The sequence below is a fragment of the Phascolarctos cinereus genome, unplaced genomic scaffold, assembly GCF_003287225.1.
Source record: "Phascolarctos cinereus isolate Bilbo 61053 unplaced genomic scaffold, phaCin_HiC Scaffold_4;HRSCAF=312, whole genome shotgun sequence".
Lineage (NCBI taxonomy): Eukaryota > Metazoa > Chordata > Mammalia > Diprotodontia > Phascolarctidae > Phascolarctos > Phascolarctos cinereus.
This window is the reverse complement of record NW_027555847.1, coordinates 108,557,137-108,579,867: the sequence shown is the minus strand read 5'-3', so window position 1 is coordinate 108,579,867 and position 22,731 is coordinate 108,557,137. Positions and strand designations below refer to the sequence as shown.

Genomic DNA, 22,731 nt, shown 5'->3' with positions numbered 1-22,731 from the left:
CTACTGTCCTAAGATTTCTAGGGTAAGCATTAATTAGCAGGTGGGGTTCCTCCTGAGCTGCCACTAGTATGCTCTCCATTATCTGTCAGTTAGATGGACTCCATTAGCTTTTAGAAAAGGGATTGATTATGAATGTATATGAGGAACAGTTATTAAAAACAACATTTCCTGTAAAAGGGAGGTGCATTTTCCCTTTATACACATAGGGCCCCTGGGAAGAGTAAATTCTAAAAACAAAAGTATAATGGTAGTGAGGCATACATGTAGAGAATATGTGTGATAAAGTGTTATCGCCTGACTCCTGGCTTGCGAAAGTCTTTTTCACTTTGTAGAGACCTCCTGAAGTTCCCTTTAGGTAGAGCTTTTAGCTAGGCCCTGAGTGTTGATTCATTCCTACAACACATAGCCAATCCGTTTCTCTTTAAGGCTCATTTTCCCTGATGTTGCTGATATCTTTGGGTAAAAGGCTTTTCATTTCCTTCTGCAGGTGCTCACTCTGTTGTTAGCCACTACCACTCTATGGTCCTTGTTTCTGCCCCTGGTGGATACTGACACTGTGCCAAGAAGACCTCTTACCTAGAGAATTCTGTCTCTGGGTGCTCATTCACCCAAGATCTAGGAAAAACAAACACAAAAGAATTAGAGATGCCACTTGCTCATGGATACATGGAGGCTGGATGTATGGATTCAGCTCGCTGCTACTTACCTTGCCAACACCTCATGACATTTCTTGCCTTACTTGCAGCTGGGAAGGAAAAGACTGACGCTAGCAGGTTCTTTTTGTATGGGAGCATAAATTTAGTTCACTACTTTTTGAGTCATCAGCCAATTAGAAGACATTTTTTCATCATGTCGTACTAGCTCCCTAACATAAATAGGCTCCCCTCACGTATTAACTTAGTTAGATATCTGTGCATGCTCTACAGATGGAGATTAGGCAGGCTGTATGGGTCCGTGCTTTAAGGAATGAGCTATCTTTGGCTAGTCCCCCATGCTATAAAAAAAATAAGTTTGAATATCATGTTTTATTACTCTTGCCAAATTCATTTCAGGTATTTTTAATCTCTTAAGAAGCCTTAAAAAGGTTAATTAGGTTCTTTCATTTTAGATTCTTTAAAAATAGTGATTCAGGAAACAAATTGAGGATTACGAGAAGATGGCAGCATGCAAGGATGCAAAGGACCTCAGATCCTTTGCAAATGCCTGAGAAGGCTTTAAAATACACCATTCTAAACAGAAATAAGAATAATTTGTGGATTCCTCCACGTAGCCCAGTGATCCGCAAAAGACCTCCAGAATCCTATGGAGACTGTGAAACAGGCAAGCCACACTAAGAGGAAAGTGGAGTTTAAAAGGAGCCTCCAGGAATACTGGGTAGGGTCTTCTCAGTATTATCGACCCAAGACTGTTGGCAGATCAAAGATGCTAGACAAGGACCAGCCTGGGATGTCCATGAAGTCTATGATATCAAAAGCAGCCATGGGGAACTCCAGATGGGTCTGCTTACTGCTAGCAGCCCCAGCGAAATGATGAAAGAAAGGCTCAAGCCTGGGGCCAAAGTGGCCTGTGGCAAGAAGAACTCCCAGGTAGAGCCCAGTATTGTAGAATCCATGGAGTCCATTAAATTTTGAGTAAATCTGTATTAGTTTTGGTTAACATGAAGAAGGGCCAATGAAAGATAGCACATGGATCCTGAGTAGGGAGGTTTGATGCCGTCATAAATTCTGGCTTTTAAAATGATTATCTTTGTGGTCTTGTACAAGTAATTTAACCACATATGGGCCTGAGTTTCTTCATCTTTAAAATGAGTAGATTGGATATCATGATATCTAAATTCCCTTCAAGATCAATATTCTGTGATCCTGTGAAATATGTAGTGAAATGAATGCTTTGTGTTCATCTCTATCCTTTGAGATATATGTGTGTGTACACACACACACACACACACACACACACACACACAAAGATGAAACAAGGAAGAGCTAAAGAAGGAAAAAAATAGAAAGTTACTAAACATCCATTTGTAAAATCTGATTGTATAGACAGTCTTACTTAAGTTCGTTTAGTGACATTTCATATTTTAATCTTCTGCTTCTCCAAATAATTAAAGTCATAAGTATGCTTTATGGCATATGTAAACATCATTTTCTTAAATCATTAATATTTGAAGAAAGTCTGTTATTCCTTTTAGAGAAAATTATTCTGTGTTTTGCCTTCACAGAAATTCAGGAACAAGATCTGTGGACTTGTAGATTTGAATTTTATCTTGGAAGAATTTAATTGAAATATGTCTGACTCATTGTAAAGATGTCATCATAATAAAAATAATAAACTTCAAGTGATAGGCCATTAATTTTGAGGAAAATTTGATGTGATAAATGTTTAGCAAAACAGAGTAGTAGAGTAGTAATATGTGCACTAGATAGAAAGCTGGCCTTAGGAACCATGACAGCCTGGGTTTGAGTTCTGCCAGCCTCTGATATATATTATCTTATTGTTGTTGTCTAGTTGTCTTAATTGTGTCTGACTCTTTGTGACTCCATTTGGGATTTTCTTGGCAGAGATACTGGAATCGTTTGCCATTTCCTTCTCCAGCTCATTTTACAGTTGAGGAAGCTGAGGCAAACAGGGTTAAGTGACTTGGTCACATAGATGGTAAGCATCTAAGGCTGGATTTGATCTCAGGAAGATGAGTCTTCCTGACTCCAGACTTGGTGCTCTATCCACTGAGCCATCTATCTGGTTGACCTCTAATCATTCTGTCTTCTAGAGGTGGGGTAAAATTGAAAATACCCCCAATTCTGAAAGGATTGGTTTGGGATGCATTGTCATTTAGGAGAGCCAGGTTGCTGTGAGTTTCAAAAGGTGAAAGGAACAAACTTACTGTTGTATGAAATGAGAGGAAATTTTTAATCTGGGGTAGGAAATTAAGGATGCAAGGATGAGACAGATGGGAATGTATCTGTGAACAACTAGGGCTGGGGTAGAGGGTTTGATCTTTGGCAGTCATGGGATTTAGTATCATTGGAATGGGGAAAGAGGCTAGACCAAATAATCAGATAACCAATTAACAGTCAAATAACCATGAGGTCTGCTTATGAAGGCAGGTAAATAGGAACTTGAACCTCCAAGCTTTGGTGCAGACTAATTCATCTGACATATTACTTTGCCTCAGGAGGCACCTGGAAGCATTTTCTGTACAAGGCAAGAGCAGGAGATTGTGTGCTTCTGTCCTTGAAATTGTTGTTCCTCGGCCCGATCTTGGGCAAGACTTTGGTGTTGTGGCCCTTGGGGCATCAGGAAGCCTAGAAAGAGGGTGAGAGGTGACGCATGTAAGGCTAGTCAAAAACATAACAAGGAGACTGGAGTTGGTGACAAAAACATAACAAGGTGACTGTTCTGGAGGCTGAAGTATGATTTGCAGATGCCTACTATTTTGAACAATGTGCCATTCAGTTAAATTCAACCCTTGAGTGCCTTCTGATCCCCAAACCAGTGCTTTTTCTGCTGTTAACTGTGTTACCTGGAATTCATTTTAATGCTTAGAATAATCAACATACCAGCTTTATCCAGTGCTGCAAATTTGGGAAGCATAGCTAACATCAAATACACAAAAGATCTTTATATGCTAGAATATAGAAAGATGAGTATAATAGAGATAAAAGTAAAGTTTAAAAAAAGAACCAACAACTTCACAGATCCAAAATGGGATAGGTTTGGCTAGATAACAGTTGATCTGAAAATAAATCTGGGAATACCATATTTCACTACATAATTTTTGCCACTGCATAATTGTCACACCCTGTGTTTTTCAGTGTAAAAATCGATTTATAACCTTTCATTATGTAATTGTCACATGGTATAATTCTGTTCGTCACGCCTCTTAAAAGGTAAACAGCAGTAGTATATTCACCGGTGGCATATAGATATTCATTTATCTCTCTTACATTGAGAGCTGCGAGCCTAGAAATCTCAGTGCATACACATTGTCAGATTTAATTTTTTAAAAAATTAATTTAGTTTTAGTTTTCAACATTCACTGCCATAAGCTTTTGAGTTTTAAATTTTCTCCTCCTCCCTCCCTAAGATGGTGTGCAATCTGATATAGGCTCTACATATACATTCCTAATAAACATATTTTCACATTAGTCAGGTTATAAAGAAGAATTACAACCAGTAGGAGGAACCACAAGAAAGAAGAAACAAACAAATGAAAAAACAGAAGAAAGAAAAAGAGCAAATAGTATGCTTTGATCTGCATTCAAACTCGACAGTTTTTCCTTTGGATGTAGATAGCCTTTTCCATCATAAGACTTTTGGAGATGTCTTAGATCCTTGCATTGCTGAAAAATTAGTATTTAATTTTAGTGTATATTCATGAGTATTCTGTGAATCCTAATCTTGTACCAAAGACAGTTTAGTAATAAATGGTTTTTAAGTATTACCAGCACAGTTAAAAGAAAAGGCTTCACATAATGGTTGCACTCCACTTTTTTGCCAAAAAAAAAAATTGGCATAAAATCTGTGATGGTTATGTGGTGAAATACAGTATCATTGTTTTGCTAGTACAATGTAATTCAGCAGTATAATATGGCAGTTCAGAAAGTTAATGCCATCCAGGGTGATGGAGGATAATAAATCAATACTACGTGAGGATTAGATGAAGAAACTGGGATGTTTAATCTGTAGAAGACTTAGCTGGGGACATGATAGCTGTGCACAAGTATTTGAAGGGCTATCATATGAATAATGGATTAGATATGTTTAGCTTGACTTAATAAGTAGAACCAGAAGCAGTTGATAGAAGTTGCAAAGAACCAAATATAGGTTTGATGTTGGAAACATTTTCTAAAAGTCAAAGAGGGCTGCCTTGGGACGTAATGGGTTTTCTGTCTTTGCAGCTCTTGAAGGCAAGACTAGATATTACTACTTTTCAAGTTCAGTATGTTGTAGAGGAGATCCCTTCTCAATTGTGATTGAAGCAGATGGCTCCTGAGGTTCCTTCCAACTGAGAAATTCTGTGATTTTTTATTTTATCCCAGAGTAAATAACAGGTAGCCACTAATAATTTTTGAGGAGAGTGAGATAACTATATTTTGTTTTAGGACTGTTAATTTGGGGTGTATGAGGTGTTCAGGTAGGACTAGTGCTTCTGGTGTAAGGGGTTGCTGAACACTTTTCAGGGCTGCTCATTCTCCTTTGGTGTCTATCTATTATCCAACTCTCATCCGTGGCTTCAAGAAGCTGTAGCATGTGTAGTAGCCACCCTCTGGTAAAATCATCTCAGCAGATGGGCTAAGCTAGGTTGAGGTACCAACAGATCTCAAACCTGTTGGTGAATTAGGAGGATGTCTATCCGAAGCACAGGAAGACTTCTTCTTGCAGAATGGTAGCTGATTGGATATAGACAATGAAAGAAATGGAAGATTTGGGATTAACTTTGAGGTTGTGAACCAAGGTGACTTGAAATATGGTAGTATCCTCAATAGATTTAGGAAAATTTGGAAGAGGTCAGGTTTTGAGGGATAATAATGAGTTCTGTTTTGGATGTGATGAGTTGGAAATTTGGGTAGACATGTGTAGCAGATATATCTACATATGCAGGTCTCAAATTCAGGACAAAAAATTAGAGCTGGTTGTATATAGTTGAGAAGTATCTGTGTAGAAATACGCAAAATCCTTGGAAATACATATAAAGTATAAGAGATGAGGATCCAGGACAGAGCCTTTGGGGAGGCATCTAAGCTTAGTGGCCAGGAGATAGATGGTGATCCAGCAATGGAGACTGAAAAAGAGTGATCAGACAAATAGGAAGATAATCAACGGAGAGTAGTGTTAGGAAACCTGGTATCTAAGAGAATGATGTCAGTAATGTTAACAGTTTCAGACAGGTCAAGTAGAATGGACACTGAAGAAATGTAATTAGATTTAGCAGATGAGAGATTGTTGCCAACCTTGATGAGAGCAGTTTCAGGTGAATGATGTTGGAAACCAGACTGAAAGAGTTTGAAAGGTGAGAGGGTCAGGGTTAGTTGAAATAAAGGCAATGAATGTTGCCTAAGCACCTTTTTCAAGGACTTTCTAGGACTTGTGAAAATGAGAAGAGCTATAGGATGATAGTCTGGGAGTGGTGATGGTGGAAATTGTAGCGTGAAGTGAAGATTTTTTTAATACATGGGGGAGACTTAGGTGTATTTGTGAGTAGCAAGGAAAGTACTAGTGGATAAGGGTAAATTGAAAGTGAGAGAAAGCAAGAAGGAATGATCAAAGGTGTCAGATCTTGGAGGGAAATATGATAGAATGTGAGTAGATGTGTCACTTTTTTTTTTTAAAGGCAATTGAGGTTAAGTGACTTGCCCGAAGTCACACAGCTAGTAAGTGTCAAGTGTTTGATCTGAGGCCAAATTTGAACTCAGGTACTCTTGACTTCAGGGCCAGTGCTTTATCCACTGCACCACCTACCTGCCCCAAGATGTGTCACTCTTTTTTTTTTTTTTAAATAGGTATTTGGAACACTCAAATGGATCTGATCTCATCAATTGGAGTCTTCCCTCTTTTTTTTTTTTTTTGGCAATTGGGGTTAAGTGACTTGCCCAGGGTCACAAAGCTAGTAAGTGTCAAGTGTTTAGTCTGAGGCTGGATTTGAACTCAGGTACTCCTGACTTCAGGGCTGGTGCTCTATCCACCGTGCCACCTAGCTGCCCCTGATGTGTCACTCTTGGTAAGGGGTAGGGCCACCTCTTAGAAACTGATGCTAAGGAGGAGAGAATGGAGGCAATGTAGAGGGGTTTTTGAGGTATGGAATAGAGTAGTTAGAGTCCAAATGAATGTCATGAAATTTGAGAACACTGGTGGATTAGGTGCCAGGATTTTTGATGACACATCAATTTGAATATTGGAATTGGATTTGAGGGCAAGACTGAACTTGGTACAACTCACTGAAAAAGGAGGAAGTAGAGGCTAGTAGATGACTGGTGAGAAGTCATATAAGTGATACATGTGAATGGAATGACCCTCAAAGGAGGAGGTGCCAAGTGATGCTGATAGTCTAGAAATGGCAATGAGGAGTAATAAATATACCTTTTCCTCTGTAAGCTACCTAGAGAATAGATCATTTTACAGATAGAGTATAGGTCTTAAGTAAATAATGGTGGAGCCATTATGTTCAGAATTGGTAAATGACACATTGTAGTCAATGTTTAATTTCATATTTTTTGTGCCTGTATATTTTTAGTGAAGTTATTAGTCCAAAATTGGGGCCAACTAAAAGTGTGTATTGTCACTGGGTCCATACTGTTGGGGTGACTCAACTACGGTAGGAAAGTATTAGCTGAAGGAAAGGGAGCATAGAACTGTAACAGAGCATACCAGCACCAGGTGGGTAAAAGTTGTGAATTCAATTAAAAACCAAATATTTATTAAATTTTTACTTTATATGGTAATGGTAGGCCACTGAGTATAAAAACACAAAAACAAATAATACCTTTAAAGGGGTTTCTTTCCACTGGGAGAATATAACACATTTGAGGATAAATGAATACAAGATAAGTTGAAGAGGGATGGAACACTTTAACAACCGGGGAGATTAGAAAAGGCTCTAGGAGAAGCCTTGAAGGAAGCCAGGGATCATAAGAGGTAAGGAGGGCATGCACTCAAGGTGTGGGGCACCATCTGTTCAAAGGCAGGGGAGATGGAATGTCCAATTAGGAATAGTTAGTAGGTCAGTTTGACTGGAACATAGAGTGTATGGAAATGAGTGTTATGAAATAAATCTGGAAAGATAGATGGGAGCCAGATAATGCTAGACTTTAAAGACAGGCTGAGGAGTTTGTTTATTATTGTATAGACTTAGGGACCCAGGGAAGACTTTGTACATCCTTTCTTTGTCCAACAACACATGTTTCTTCTCATTTGCAGATTTTTTGGTTTCTTCATCCTGTGGGCTATCTGAAAAAAGGAGTGTGTTGGGTTGCAGTATCTAAGGTACAAGAGATAATGGTATAGTTGGAGGCAGGAGAGCTGGATATCAGGACTTCTCTTGGTATTAGCTGTGTGACCATGAACAAGTCATTTAACCTCTCAATTCTATCATCTATAAATTGTGGATAATCATCTCTTTACTAACTAGCTCATATGGTTTTAAAGATGAAGTGAAATAGTGGTTTCTTTAAAAAATTTTTTATTTTTTTGAAATAGTGTTTTTAAAGTCCTTTGAAAACTGAAGAACTATTGAAATATTATCTAACATTATTATCATTATTTTTAAATAACATTACCATCAGTTCTTGGAGACATTTATCTACATGAACTATTCTATAGGCAGAACAGAATCAATGCTGTAGGAAGGGCTGTTAGGGGAATTGTTTAGTGGCCCTCATGTCTTTATTCCTGCCAGTAGTTCATCTAAGTGCCTTTCAAACCTCCCCCAAACAGCCTTGTTTTAAAGAAAATGCCGTTGCTTTTCTAGTATGCATGGAATCTATACGTGTGTGCATATTCACCTGTGCATCCATATAACAGACCTTGAGAATGCTTTATGTTTGGGGATTATGAACATTATTCCTGTTGCTTGTGTGTGAGCATGTATATATGTGCTTTCAGGAGTGAGACTGTTTTTTAAGTAAAAATGTGCATGTGTGTTTGAATGTTAGAGTCAATCAGTAAGCATTTATTAAAGGCCTATTATGTGCCAGGCATTGTGCTAAGAGTACATGTAAATGTATGAAAATAAGGAAGCTTTGGACGAAAGTTGTAGTAGAAGGTTGTAGAAGTAGGAAGTTTGGTGTAGATAGGGCATTGTACTTGAAGACAACAAAACCTAGGTTCAAATCCTCCCTCAGACACTTATTAGCTTTGTGACTTTGGACAAGATGCTTAACCACTTTATATTTCAGTTTCCTCATCTGTAAAATGAAAGCATTGATCCCTCCGTGTATAATCATATGATTCCATATGTGGTTGGGGAAAATATTGGGTTGAAAGACTGCCATACTTCACAATAAGATCACATTGATTATTGTTCAGTTGATCAGTAAGTATTTTGTAAGTTCTTACTGTGTGCCAAGTACTGTGCTAAGCTCTGGGGACACAAAGAGAGGTAAGAACATAGTCTCTGCTCTCAAGGAATTCGCACTGTAAGGAACCATGTAATTTCATATATATATGTGTGTGTGTGTGTGTGTGTGTATTATATATATATATGTGCATATGTATGTATGTATATGTATGTCTTATGTGTAAACATATACATTGTAAATGAGAGGTAATCTCAGAGGGATGGCACCAGTATTAAGGGGGATTGGGAAAGGCTTTTTGCAGACATTAAGATTTGCGTTGATTTTTGAGGGAAGCCAGGAGCTGGAGGTGAGGAAGGAGATCATTCCAGGCAAGAGAGAAAACCAGTAAAAAAAGCAAATAATCAGGAAGGAGGTAGACCATTGTGTGTGAGAATAGCAAGAAGGTCAGTGTCTCCAAATTGTGAAGTACCTAGTAGGGAGGAAGGTGTAAGAAGACTTAAAAGGTTAGAAAGGGCCAAGTTGTAAAGGGTTTAAAAGCCAAATAGAGCTTAATACTTGAAATAAGTTTATTATTTTGAGCCTGACTTTTTCCTCCATTTATCATATAACTACTTCTTATATAACTTATTTTCACATTCACTCCCCTAAAGTCTTAGTCTAGTTGCTCCACTGTGTCATGGAAGTGACCCTGGGTTCTTAAAGGCAGTTGGTACAAGCTCTGGAAGGAAAACCTTGAGTGTAAGTCCAGGACTGACTGTGTGTTTGTTGTTTGAGGTTCAGCCTATTTAAAGTTGGGGAGGTTTATCACCAATTTTGCCTGAGGGTGGTTATTTTTTGGACACAAAATTATAAAAGGTTTTGTGTAGAAGTTCAAAATTTCTTGCCAAATCTCTATCTTGGCCTGCTTTGTATATTTTAAATGTTTGTATTTGTTGATGGTTAAGTTCATAATTAAAAAAATGGCCTACTTAAGTTGTAGAAGGCTTATAATTGGTGTCACTAGAAGAGTTATGTCATTGAAATCATGGATCCTTGGAAAAGGGAAGTCATTTTAAATTTAGATGGTAACTGATATGGCCTAAAATTGAATTTTGGAAGAATTAAGTAGACCCTACTTGAAATGCTTTTCCTGTCCTGCACTAGTTTTCTGAAAACTTGGAATTAAGGAGGAAATAAACTATGAAAATTACATCAAAAACTGTAAACATACTTTAAATGCCATGATTTCATAGTAAAATCTCTCAGGTACCACCAGGAAATCCAGCTAATCCAGTCAATCTTCACATGAAAGAAACTTATGTATTTTTGTTATTAAATACTTTTAGAAATTAATGAGGTAAACAAACATTGTACAGGATAGTAAAGTTAAAGAAACACAGAAATATTCATGAAGGTCCATTTAATGAGTATGACTTAATAATATATATGCTAAACACATTTTCAAAGTTAACGTACAGTGATGACACTTTATAGACTGAAACTTATGTTGAGACCACATGAACCATATTAGATGTGTATTGTTATTCCAACTATATATTCGCTTATTAAATCCCATGCCCCTTTTTGTTTAAATTTAACTACATAGTTCTTTTGTTTATAGGAACAAGATAATGCTATACAAAATATGCATAAGAAAATGGAAAAACTAGAATCAGAGCACCTTGATTGCTCTAACCTTCTACGGCGACAAGCAAGTGAACTCGAATCAAGCTCTTCCCGAGAGGAATTACTTAGAAAAGAATATGAGGTAAGCTGGCATGATCCTCTTGTACTCAGATGCTATTGTACCTATGAACAATCAATCATTGCTCACAAACAATGGTAATATATTTTGCTCTTTGAGAGGGGGAATAAGTGATATTAATGATGGTAGAAATAGCTTTCTTATTTATTAATCACATGATATATTCACCTTGACTCATACACACACTTATCCTTACCAAATCTGGGGGCATTTCACCCCTAAACATTGTGGATTGCATTCTACATGCTAGTCCATTAGTCCTGTAACTCTTTCACTCCAGATATTCATTGAGATAGCTTAGAGTAGCAGAGAGAGCATTGGATTTGCAGTCAGAATAACTGGATTCACTTTCCCAGCTCTGATACTAACTTTGTGATCTTAGTCAGGTTATTTAGTATATTCAGGCCTAACATTCCTCATGTGTAAAATGGGGGTAATAACAATAATGATAGCTAACATTTTATAGCACTTTAAGCTTTATAAAGCATTTTATATACATTGTCTCATTTGATCTTTGCAGCATTATGAGGTAGGTGGTATTATTTTCTCATTTTACACATGGGGAAACTGAGGCAGACAAGGTTAAATAACTTGCCCTGGAACACACAGTAAGTGCTTGAGGTAGGATTTAAACTCCGATCTCCCTGACACCAGCTCCTGCCATATTATCTACTAGGCTACCTAATGAATGATACTTTGTTGCCTAACTTCACAAGGTTATGTGTAAAATGATATGTAAATCTTAAAACAATGCAAAAATGGGTGCAGGTAGGTGGTGCAGTGGATAGAGTACCAGCCCTGAATTCAGGAGGACCTGAATTCGGGCTCAGACCTATAACACTTAACTAGCTGTGTGACCGTGGGCAGTCGCTTAACCCCACTGCCTAGCCAAAAACAACAACAACAACAAAAAACAATACAAAAATGAGGTTTCCTACTGTTATTATATTTTTAAAAAAATATTTTATTCTCCTAGATAAGCTAAATGATTTACTTTATTTCTAGAAGATAATTTTAAATCTATTCTTATGTTATCATTGTGAGGTTTCAAGGTAAATAATTCCATTTTGAAGATGAAATAGTAATATAGCACATAGCTCTGCGCTTTTTAATATTTTTGTCAGTGAATTGGATAAAGGCATGATTATCATGCTTATTGTATTTGTGTGCAGTGGAAAGCTAGCAGGGACACCATACACGTTGAATTAAAGAATAAGGATCCCAAAAGCTCATGATGAGCTAGAACTGGACTGAATCAAAGAAGATGAAATTTAATAATGATGAATGAAAAAAAATCATGTTTACAAGTACAAGATAGATATGCCTACAGAGAAGTTGACTTGAAAAACATCTATGAGTATTAGTGAGCTGCAAGTTGATTTTAAGTTAACACTGTGATATGGCAGTGAAAAAAGGTGTATTAACTGTAAGAAGGCAGGCACGTTAATACATTACATTGTTGGTGGATCTTTGGATTTCTTTAACTATTCTGCAACACGCTGGGAGTTATTGGTGAAAGTGACTAAATTGTTCATATCTTTTGACCCACCATTACTAGTACTGGGCATGTACCCCAAAGAGGTCAAAGGCAGAGGAAAATAAACCATTCATTGAGCATTTATTAAGTGCCTGACATGTGCCAGTCACTGCATTAAATAAACATTGGACATACAAAGACAAAAATGAAATAGTCTCCATCTTTAAAGAGCATGTATTGTGTCTCGAGAGACAACACATACATAAATAAGTATATATAAACATATAAACAAAATAAATAAGGTAAATTCTTTTTTTATGGGGAGGAACTAGCAGTTTCAGGGAAATAGCCCTCTGGAATAATTATTAGTAATTACATTGATAAGAATTCCTAATTCTTTCAAAATTTTTTGACTCTGTCATATTGTTGTCATTGTATAAATGGTTCTGCTGGTTCTGTTAACTCTGTATTTGTTCATATAAGTCTTCCCAAGTTTCTCTGAAACCATCTCTTTCATCATTTCTTATAGCACTAGTATTCCATCACATTTATTATATACCATAAATTGTACATCTATTCCTCAATTTAGGGATAGTCCCTCAGATTCTTATTCTTTGTCAGCTTAAAGAGCTGTAAATTTTTTGGGGGTACATCCTTAGGGTTTTTTTAGGGTTTGTTTTGTTTAGCTCTAATCCCTCCCTTAATCTATCCTCCACTAATTCCTTCTCTCCCCTTCTTCACTTTCCCTCACATTGCCTTGTTCAGTGAAATGTATTTGTACATAGTTCTGTGTGTATGTGTGTGTGTGTATGTATATGTATATGTACACACATACATGCATATACATGTATATATACATATATATGCATATGTGTGTGTATATATGTGTATATGTTTATATTCTTCTTTCCTTCAGTCAATGTAGAGTGAGTGAGGTTGAAGTATCAGCTACTCCCGTAACTCCTATTCATTGTCTCCCTTGTATCTTGATTATGTGAGACATATTTCTCCAACCTTCTCACCCTTTCTCACTACTCTCCATAGTATTCCTTTTTCCTTTTCTTTAATTTCTTCTTCCAAGATCATCAAGCTATAACAGAACCACTAACAGGCCCTGTCTAATTAGGCTCCCTCCATTATCCATGATGCTGATAATATAGGGTTCAAATGGAACACATGTATGACCTTCCATATTTGAATGCAAGCACTTTATCCTTTAGTCCTCATCATTCTTCATTCATTTTACCTTTTAATGTTTCTCTTCTGTGTTGGAGCATCAATGTTTTAATGCCCCTCTTTTCATCAGGAATTTTTGGAAATCCTCTATTTCATTAAAGGTCCATTTTTTTTTATCTTATAGCATTATATTCAGGTTTTCTGGGAGAGTCATTTTTGGCTGTTAAGTCTATATCTTTTGCTTTCTGTAATATTGTATTCAACTTTTCCCCTGCCTTATTATAGTGGCTGCTAAATCACGTGTGATCCTGACTGTGGCTCCTTGGTTCTTGGATTTTTTCTTTCTGGTTGCTTGCAGGTTTAGTTTTGTTTTTAACCTTGAAGCCCTGGATTTTGACTGTGATGTTGCTGAGAGTTTTTCCTTTTGAGGTTTTATTCAGGAAGTGACTGGTGTGTTTTTTCTACACCTACTTAGCCCTCTGGTTCTAAGAGATCTGGAAAGTTTTTTTTAAAATTTCTTGAAATAGGACTTCTAGACTTTTTTTTGGAGGGTATAGTGTTCTGATAGTCTAGTACTTCTTAAATTTCTTCTTTTTTTTGTCTGGATCATGTGTTTAAGGTATGAAACATCTTATTTTTTTGTATTTTTTTTTTGCTTTGTTTTGATATGTATTATGTCTCATGTAGACAATGGCTTGTATTTGCTCATTCCATTTTCAGGTAGTTGCTTTGGCAAAGTTGTGTACCTCTTTTTTCAAGCTTTTAACTTCCTTTCCAATTCTTTCTTACATATGTCTCAGTTCTTTTCCATTTTTTCCCTCATGTTCTCATTTATATATAAAAAAAAGCATGTCTTTTTTTTTTCCCTAAAGCTTTTGCTTCATCTCTTTCAGGAATTTTGATTGATTTTGTGTCCAAGCGGTGTTTTTCTTGGAGGCTTTGCTTTTAGAGGTTTCAGAGTCATTCTCTTCCGAGTTTGTGTTTTGAGCTTCCTTTCCACCATAATAGCACTTAACAGCGGTTTTCTTTCTTTCTTTCTTTTTCTGTTTGCTCATTCTTCTAGCCTACTGTCTGAATTCGGACTTGATGTTAGGTCTAGGCTCTGTGGCACTTCTGGAAGGAAAATCTGGGTTAGTCTTTTTGCTGCTTTCTTGGGGTGTTGTGTTATTCGAGAATCTCAGGGATGGGTTGGGGATATGCAAGCTTCTGGTGTTTAGTTGTTTTTCAGTCGTGTCCAACTCTTTGTGATCTCATTTGGGTTTTTCTCAGCAAAGATACTGGAGTGGTTTGCCATTTACTTCTCCAGCTCATTGTACAGATGAGAAAACTGAGGCAAACAAGGTTAAGTGCCTTGCTTAGGGTCACACAGCTAATAAGTGCCTGAGGCAAGATTTGAATTTAGGATGATGAGTTTTCCTTACTTCAGGCCTGACACTGTATGCCTTCACCTGTATGCCCTGTGCAAGCATCTAGTCCTTCCAAGTAGTCTGATTCAGGGCCAAGTCAGATTGCTTCCACCTAGTCTAAGCTCTGCAAGTTTCTGACCTGGGTTTTTGGATTTGAACTATAGTAGATCGCTTGTGGAGTCGGACTCTCATCCAGCTGGCAGTCTGTGGGCTCAGAGTGACAGAATTGCATGTTCTCCATTTGTCTGGGTTTCCTGCCTTGGTATTCCTCCACAAGCTAGGCTAAATGCTGAAATTGACAACCTTCTCTGCTCCTAGGGGCTGAGCCATACTGTTACTGCTTGCTTCTGAAGTTCTTCTGTTCTTATACATGGCCTGGAAGGCCACCTTGGGCGCAGGTCCCCTGCCACTCTGCCTTGGACTTGTGACCCATAACTGGGTAGTGAGTTGCAGAGCCTGCTGTCTCTGCTCTTTGAGATGCCCAGGTATGGGTCTGGGAGGGCCTGTCATCCTGGTGTGCAGTCTTTCCCTGTGTGCTGGAGTGCTCTACAGTGTGCTTCTGCTCTTGGTCCAATCTAGTCCCCAGTGTTCTCATACCTTCTTATCTCCAAAGAGATACTATGCCAGGCTGGGCTAGACTAATGACTCACTGTGACTTTTTCTGTTTTTTCCTATCAGGATTCAGTTTGGTACATTTTCTAGGTTGATTTGGAGGTGTTTTGTGAAGGAGAGCTCTACTTCCTGCTTCCTGCTTCCTCCTATTTTACTATCTTTGTTCTGCCTGCCTTATAAATATTAGTAGTATCATATTCTTCTTGTTAAATTTAAATTTATTTTTTTTTCTGCATTGTTAGTCCATTGAGTTGGTGATGTTATGAGCCTAAAGTTCACATTTCTTGGCAGGAGATCAATTTGTGTGCCCCCCCCCCAATTAAACAGAGTGACTATTTCCTAAATTCTGTTGGGTTTTGAAATACATATATATAAAAAGGACCAAGATAAGACTTGTGAATAATAACCAAGGGAGAAAAATGCTTCAAATTTTTTTTAATGGAAGAAATTATTTTGGGTTATATGCGATTAATTATCAAGCTAAAGGAACTTTAAACCTTCAATCTTGTAAATATTTTAACTTCAGTTAGTACTACTAATTGCATTTCATGAGGTTATTTTTTAATGTCTTAGGTCCAGAGAAATATTGTTCTTCTGAGAAGTCACACAATATGATATAGCTTAATCACCTTAACATGGATCAATGGACTTTTGGATCCAAAACCTGCCCTTTTCAATTTTATAAAAGTAGTGTTGAATACTTAAGAACCAAGGGAAAAGTGAACTGGAGAAAGAAAGATCCATTGCTTCTATAAAATACTTTCCAACCAGGAGGGATTGGTTATCTTGGGAAATAAGCTTAACTCAATAACAGCAAAATATAGGTTTTACAAAGTGGAAACTCAAATCTAATTCCAAAAGAACTCTAGAATCTGTAAAAGATTATGGTGGAGTAACTATCCTTACTAATAATTGTTGAATTGCTTCTGTCAATCATACCATATATAATAATAATAGAACTACCTTAGAATATAACTCAGCTATGAAGTTGTACTTCAAACCCTAGAAGAAAAAGGGAAAGAAAATGTATGTCAGTATGCAGAGAGGCTTATTTTGTTTATTACTTATCTTTCGTAATCATTCATAAGACAGCCTGTGGAGATGAGTCATTTTTATGCTCAACATGTGGTGTCAGAAATAATTTTTAAGCTCTTTTACAAAGTGATTATCAATGGTAGATTATCCTAAGAACTGTGGTAGTACATCATCATGGTAAATACAGTAATATGTTTAACAAAATACTTTATTTAAAGTTTATTAAAAAATCTTTGAGTACTGAAGTTTTAGTTACTTTTAAAAAAGAGTTAGACTTTATTAATTTGTCTTCCATTAATCAAAATTTATAAATATATAAGACTGGCTGTCTGATCTCTGAGTGCTCTCTTTGTCCACCTCTGCCTCTTTCAATCTCTAGCATCCTTCAAAAGCTCAGCTACAGTACTACCTTCTTACGTGAAACCTTACTTTATCCCCCAGTTAATAGTACCTCACCTTACCCCTCTCCCCATTATCTTGTCTAACCAGCAGGTGTCACTCTGATATATATTTTGACTGAACACTCACTTTTCTGACTCCTCCCGTCAGATAATGCTGAGCAGGACAGATTCTTTCCATACTATACATTTCTCCTTCCACTAGGTAATCCCAGGAGGCACAGCTTTCTTTTGGTTTATTCCATCACTCTAACAGAGCTTGGATTTTTTCCCCTGAATTTGTTCTAGTTTAACAGCTGTGAAGTATTTAAGCCTACAGCTAAATTGGTCCTGAGGTCACATATATAGTCAGTCAATACATTAAGCTCATACCAGGTGCCAGGCACTGTACTAAACATTAAGGTTACAAAGAAAGTTAAAAGGCAGTCCAAGTTCTCAGGGAGCTCATCATCCAACAGGGATAACAGCATGAAAACAACTATGTGGAAACAGTCTATCTGCAAGGTAAATTAGAAATAATAAAGGAAAGGAACTAGAATTAAAAGGGAGTGGGAATGGCTTCCCATAGAAGGTGAGATGTTAGTAGGCACTTAAAGGAATCTAGGAGGCAGGGATGAGGAGAGGGATCATCTCATGTCCGTGAAAATGTCTGGATTGAGGAGATAGAGTGTCACTGGGTCATGGCATATGTGATAGATAGTAAGGTATAAGAGTGGAAAGGTAGGGGAAAGGGCAGTTATAAAGAGTTTTGAATGCCAAACGATTTTATATTAGATCCTGGAGGTAATATGGGTCAATTAGAATTTATTGGGTAGGGGATGACATAGTTATGCTTTAGGAAAATCATGACTGCTGAGTAGAGGGTGGATTGGAGTGTGAAGAAGCTTGTGACAGGCAGAACAATGAACAAGCTATTGCAGTGATTCAGGTATGATATACTGAGGTTCTCTACCAGGTTGATGGAAGTGTCAGAGAAGAGGAGGCATATGTCAGATGTATTGCAAAGGTAAAGTTGACATACCTTGGCAACAGATTGCATAGCAGGGGTGAGAGAGTGAGTTGTTCAAGGATGACACTTAGGTTGTGAGCCTGGGGAATTAGGAGGTTGGTGGTGCCCTCAACAGTAATAAAAAAGTTTGGAAATGGGGAGTGTTTGGGAGAAAATATGAGTTCAGTTTTGGTCACCTTGAATTTAAGATGTTTATTGGACATTGAGTGTGAGAAGTGTAATAGGCAGTTGGAGATGCCTTACTGGAGATCAGCGGAGAGCCAAGGACTGGATAAGTAGATTTGTGAATCATTAATATAAGAGTATCAGCATGAATAATTGAATCCATGGGAGCTGGTGAGATCAAGTGAAATAGTCTAGACTAGAGGAAGATGGAAGGAGGATCCAGAACAAAGTCTTATGTCTTAGTGTGTGTTTTAATGAGTGTGACTTAGATGAAAATCCAACAAAGGAGACTGAGGAGTGGTCAGATAGGTAAAAGAATAACCAGAGTAGAGTAGTGTCCTTAAAACCTGAGGGAAGAAAGTATTAAGGAGAAGGTGATTGATGGGGTCAAAGCCTGCAAGGGTAAAAAAGAAGAATTGAGAAAAGGTTATTAGATTTGGCAATTAAGAGATTATTAATTATTTTGGAGAGAACAGTTTTCTGTTGAATGGTAAGGACAGAAGCTAGACTACAGAGAAGACAGTGAGAGAATAGGAAGTGGAGGCACCTCTTGTAGATGGTGGTCACAAGGAGTTTAGCCACAAAAGACTTTCTCTGTTGCCTTAGTTGCTTATTAAAATGTTATTATCACAGAGCAGCTGGGTTGTTCAGTGGAAAATGTGTTCACAACCAGCCTCAGACACTTGCTAGCTGTATAAACCTAGACAAGTCACTTAACCTCTCTGCCTCAGTTTCCTTATCTGTAAAATCTACTTCCCATGATTGTTGTGGAGACAAAATGAGTTAATTGTTTGTAAATTACTTTGCAAACCTTAAAGTTCTTACAGGAATGTTAGCAATTATTATAACAATGATATTCTCTTCATAAGTTCAGCCTGGAGCCCCCCATAGTTCATGATGAAATCTTGATCACGTGGCCAGAAATCTAATTTCCTGAACGATTTTTATTTCTGTGTTCGGCTGGTCACTGGCACTTTCCATTTTCTTCTTTATAGGCAGGCATGTATCATAAAGCAGTTATGATTATTCAATTTAAGATGAAGTAAAATAAATATTGGGAAATGGAAACAGCTTAAAGCAGTAGCAACATTGTTATAGAAATACTTTCTAGCATAGGCCGTGGAGGAGAGTTAAACCTTTATCGTCCTTTGACTAATTCCCAAGGAATTGTCACTGTCAGCACCCTCAATGTTGTTTTTTTTTTTAAACCTAAATGTTTTTTAAATCTAAGGCTTGACTGCTGGCACCAACCTTCAGAGCTTACTTAGTCTCAAATTTTGAAATTTGCATTTCAAAACACCTGCAAGGATTTTCTTCTATCCATTTGCGATTACACTGTTGCTGCAAAAATACTCCAGTCTTAGCCACCATCTTCTTCCCTTCTTCTATAGTCTCAGCTCTCTGCCTACTCTTTCATGGACTTATTAAAAAAAATCGAATACATAAAAACATCTAAATTCTTATCCTCTTATATAATACTCTAGTGCTTCTTAAGATGAGTTGATGATCCATAGTTCTCAAAAGGTTATGAAGCTTTAGCAGGCCCTGTCAAGCAAGCAAGGCTTTGAGAAAAGGAGTAGCAATGAAGAGTTGTCATTCAAAAGATCACCTAACCAAGTCTAGAAAGGATCATAACCAGAACTTTGGCTCTCAAGTGATGAACTACTACCTGCCAGGCACTAGGCACTTGTATTAAGCGCTAGGGGCCTATTACATAAATATTTAAAACATTTATCTAATACCTAATATCTAAATATCTGAAGAACATTGGGAAATCTGTCCCACTCCTCAGCTTTTGATCCTTCCCTTTCAGGGCAGAGGAACACATATTATCCTTTTTAAGGTTTGCAAAGCAATTTATGTTGTGCTTACACATGTGGTCTAAATTCTAAGTACTATTCTTCTCTGTTCCTCTTGTTCCTTTCATTCACCCATGGTCAAATGTGGGTGAACATATTTGGTGCTGTTATTTATTGAATGTGTGGGTGGTATTAATAATTGTTTATAATTTTAATGCAGTCACACTTAGGAGTCATATTGTGTCTCGTAATCACTCATATTTACTTTGTATGTACCTATTATATACACTTATTTATGTGTATGCTTTTTCCCCTTGTAGAATGTCAGCTCCTTAAGGACTGGTGCCATTTCATTTTTCTCTTTGTGTCCTAGTGTCTAGCAGTTCATTACTTGGAGCCAAGTTCTGGTTATGATCCTCTCTAAACTTGGTTAAATGAACTTTTGAATGACAAGCTCTTCATTGCCACTCCTTTTCTCAAAGCCTTGCCTGCTTGATAGGACCTGCCAGAACTTCATAGCCTTTGAGGACTCTGGATCATCATCTCCTCTTATTAAAATACTGGAGTGGGACAATAAAAGGAGGAAATATTGTAACTTAATTTTTCCAAAATTTTTCTATAATTTTGAAAATTTACTTCATCTCTTTTCCCCATTATGATTTATTGAGATTTTAGCATACTATTTATGCCCACAGTTATCTTTCTTTCTTGTATTTCTACTCTGAAATGGTTTTTATAGGACTATCAGAGGCCTGATCCATTTTCAACCTCATTTTCACCTTTACTTTCATTAATCTTCAATATCATCTCACTCAGGATTAGATCATGATCATTTGCAAAGTTAAGTTAGGTAGCTATATGGTACAGTGCTAGACGTGAAGTCAGGAAAACCTGAGTTAAGATCCTTCCTTAGACACTTATTAGTTATGAAATCCTAGGCAAATTACTTCAGTTTTCTTATCTGTAACATAGGAATATTAATAGCACCTCCCAGGGTTTTGGTGCAAATAAAATGAGATAATATTTTAAAGCACTTTGCAAACCTTAAAGTTCTTTATTCATGCTAGCAGTTAGAATTAATGATAATAGATATGAAATTTTTTGCCTCACCATGTTAAAATGAGTATTTATATGACATTTTAAGGTTTGCAAAGCAATTTATGTTGTGCTTACACATGTGGTCTAAATTCTAAGTACTGTTCTTCTCTGTTCCTCTTGTTCCCTTCATTCACCCGTGGTCAAATGTGGGTGAACGTATTTGGTGCTGTTATTTATTGAATGTGTGGGTGGTATTAATAACTATGCTACAGACAAAGATACTAAGCAGTCTAATCTATCATAAGCTACATAGATGATGCAAAACCTCCTTTAGTTGTGCTTGAGTTTTGATTTAGGAGCACAAGTCTTTTCTTGATTACATTTATTCAGATGGAAATATTAAGTTATAGAGATAGTCACCCTATCCAACCCCTTGAATTGGTATGACACAATATATAATTTATCTTTATTAAAGTTTAGCATTTAGCATTTAGAAATCTTGTAATTTTGTTAGGTAGTGAGATTCAAAATGAGCTTGCAATATTTAGCTTATTGTTAGTAGGTAAATAGACTGGGTAGAATTGTCTTGTCATGGTGGAGGGGCTTGCATGGCTCAGTGAAATCATGAGCTATGCTGTGTAGGGTTACATAAGATGGACAGGCCATAGTGGAGAGTTCTGACAAAAGGTGATCCATTGGAGAAGGAAATGGCAAACCACTCCGGTATCTTTGCCAAGAAAATGGACAGTGCTAAAGTGATTAAAGAAATGACATTGGGAGATGAGCCCCATTGGAAGGTATCCATTATACTACTGAGGAAGACAAGCCCTCTGAATTCATTTTGTTGTTCAGTGCTGTCTGATTCTTTGTGACCCCATGGACCATAATCTACCTCTGCTATCTCTCAAAGTCTGTCCAAGTTCATGTTTGTTGTTTCCATAACACTATCTATCCATCTCATCCTTTCTGGTCCCCTTTCCCTTTTGCCTTCCATTTCCCCCCCATATCGGTCTTTTCCAATGAGTTCCGTCTTCTCATTATGTGGCAAAAGTATTTAAGCTTCAGCTTCAGTATTTGACCTTCCAGTGAATATCCTGAATTAATTTGACCTCCTTACTTACCAAGGACTCTCAAAAGTCCTCTCTAGAACCACAGTTTGAAAATGTCAATTCTGTAGCCCTAAGCTTTCCTTATAGTCCAACTCTTATAGTCATACATTATTGGAAAAACCATAGCTTTGACTGTATGGAGCTTTGTTGGCAAGATGCTGCCTCTTTTGGTAATCCTAGCCCAGAGGTGGGGAACCTGTGGTCTTGAGGCTACATGTGGCCCTCTAGGTCCTTGGGTGCAGCCTTTTTTTTTGGCTAGGCAGTGGGGTTAAGTGACTTGCCCACAGTCACACAGCTAGTAAGTGTTATGTGTCTTTGAGGCCGGATTTGAACTCAGGTCCTTCTGACTCCAGGGCCGGTTCTCTATCCACTGTGCCACCTAGCTGCCACTGGGTGCAGCCTTTTGACTGAGTCCAAGTTTTACAAAACAGATCCTTTTATTCCCTTCCTAAATATCATAATTTAAGCCCTGTACTTTAATGTGCTGCTTTAATGTGGAATCCTGACTGCTCCACAGTCTTCTCTGACCTGGGAGCTCTGGAATTTGGCTATACTATTCCTAGGAGTTTTCATTCAGGAGGTGATTGGTGGATTCTTTCAGTTTCTAGCCTTTGGATCTAAGATATTAGGGCAATTTTCCTTGATAATTTCTTGAAATATGTATAGATTCTTTCTTTGATCATAGCTTTCAGGCACTCCAGTAGTTTTTAAATTGTATTTCCTTAATCTGTTTTCAAGGTCAGTTG

General features: G+C 37.4%; 1 protein-coding gene across 5 annotated transcripts in view; it reads left to right on the top strand.

Moving 5' to 3' along the window:
- CCDC171 (coiled-coil domain containing 171) overlaps positions 1-22,731 on the top strand; it is a 501,148-nt gene that overhangs the window by 67,318 nt on the left and 411,099 nt on the right. For all 5 annotated transcript variants that reach the window (XM_020969724.2, XM_020969718.2, XM_020969719.2 and 2 more), the window contains one exon: positions 10,618-10,764. In XM_020969724.2, the coding sequence (XP_020825383.1) occupies positions 10,618-10,764 (147 nt within the window). The remainder of the gene's footprint in view (positions 1-10,617; positions 10,765-22,731) is intronic.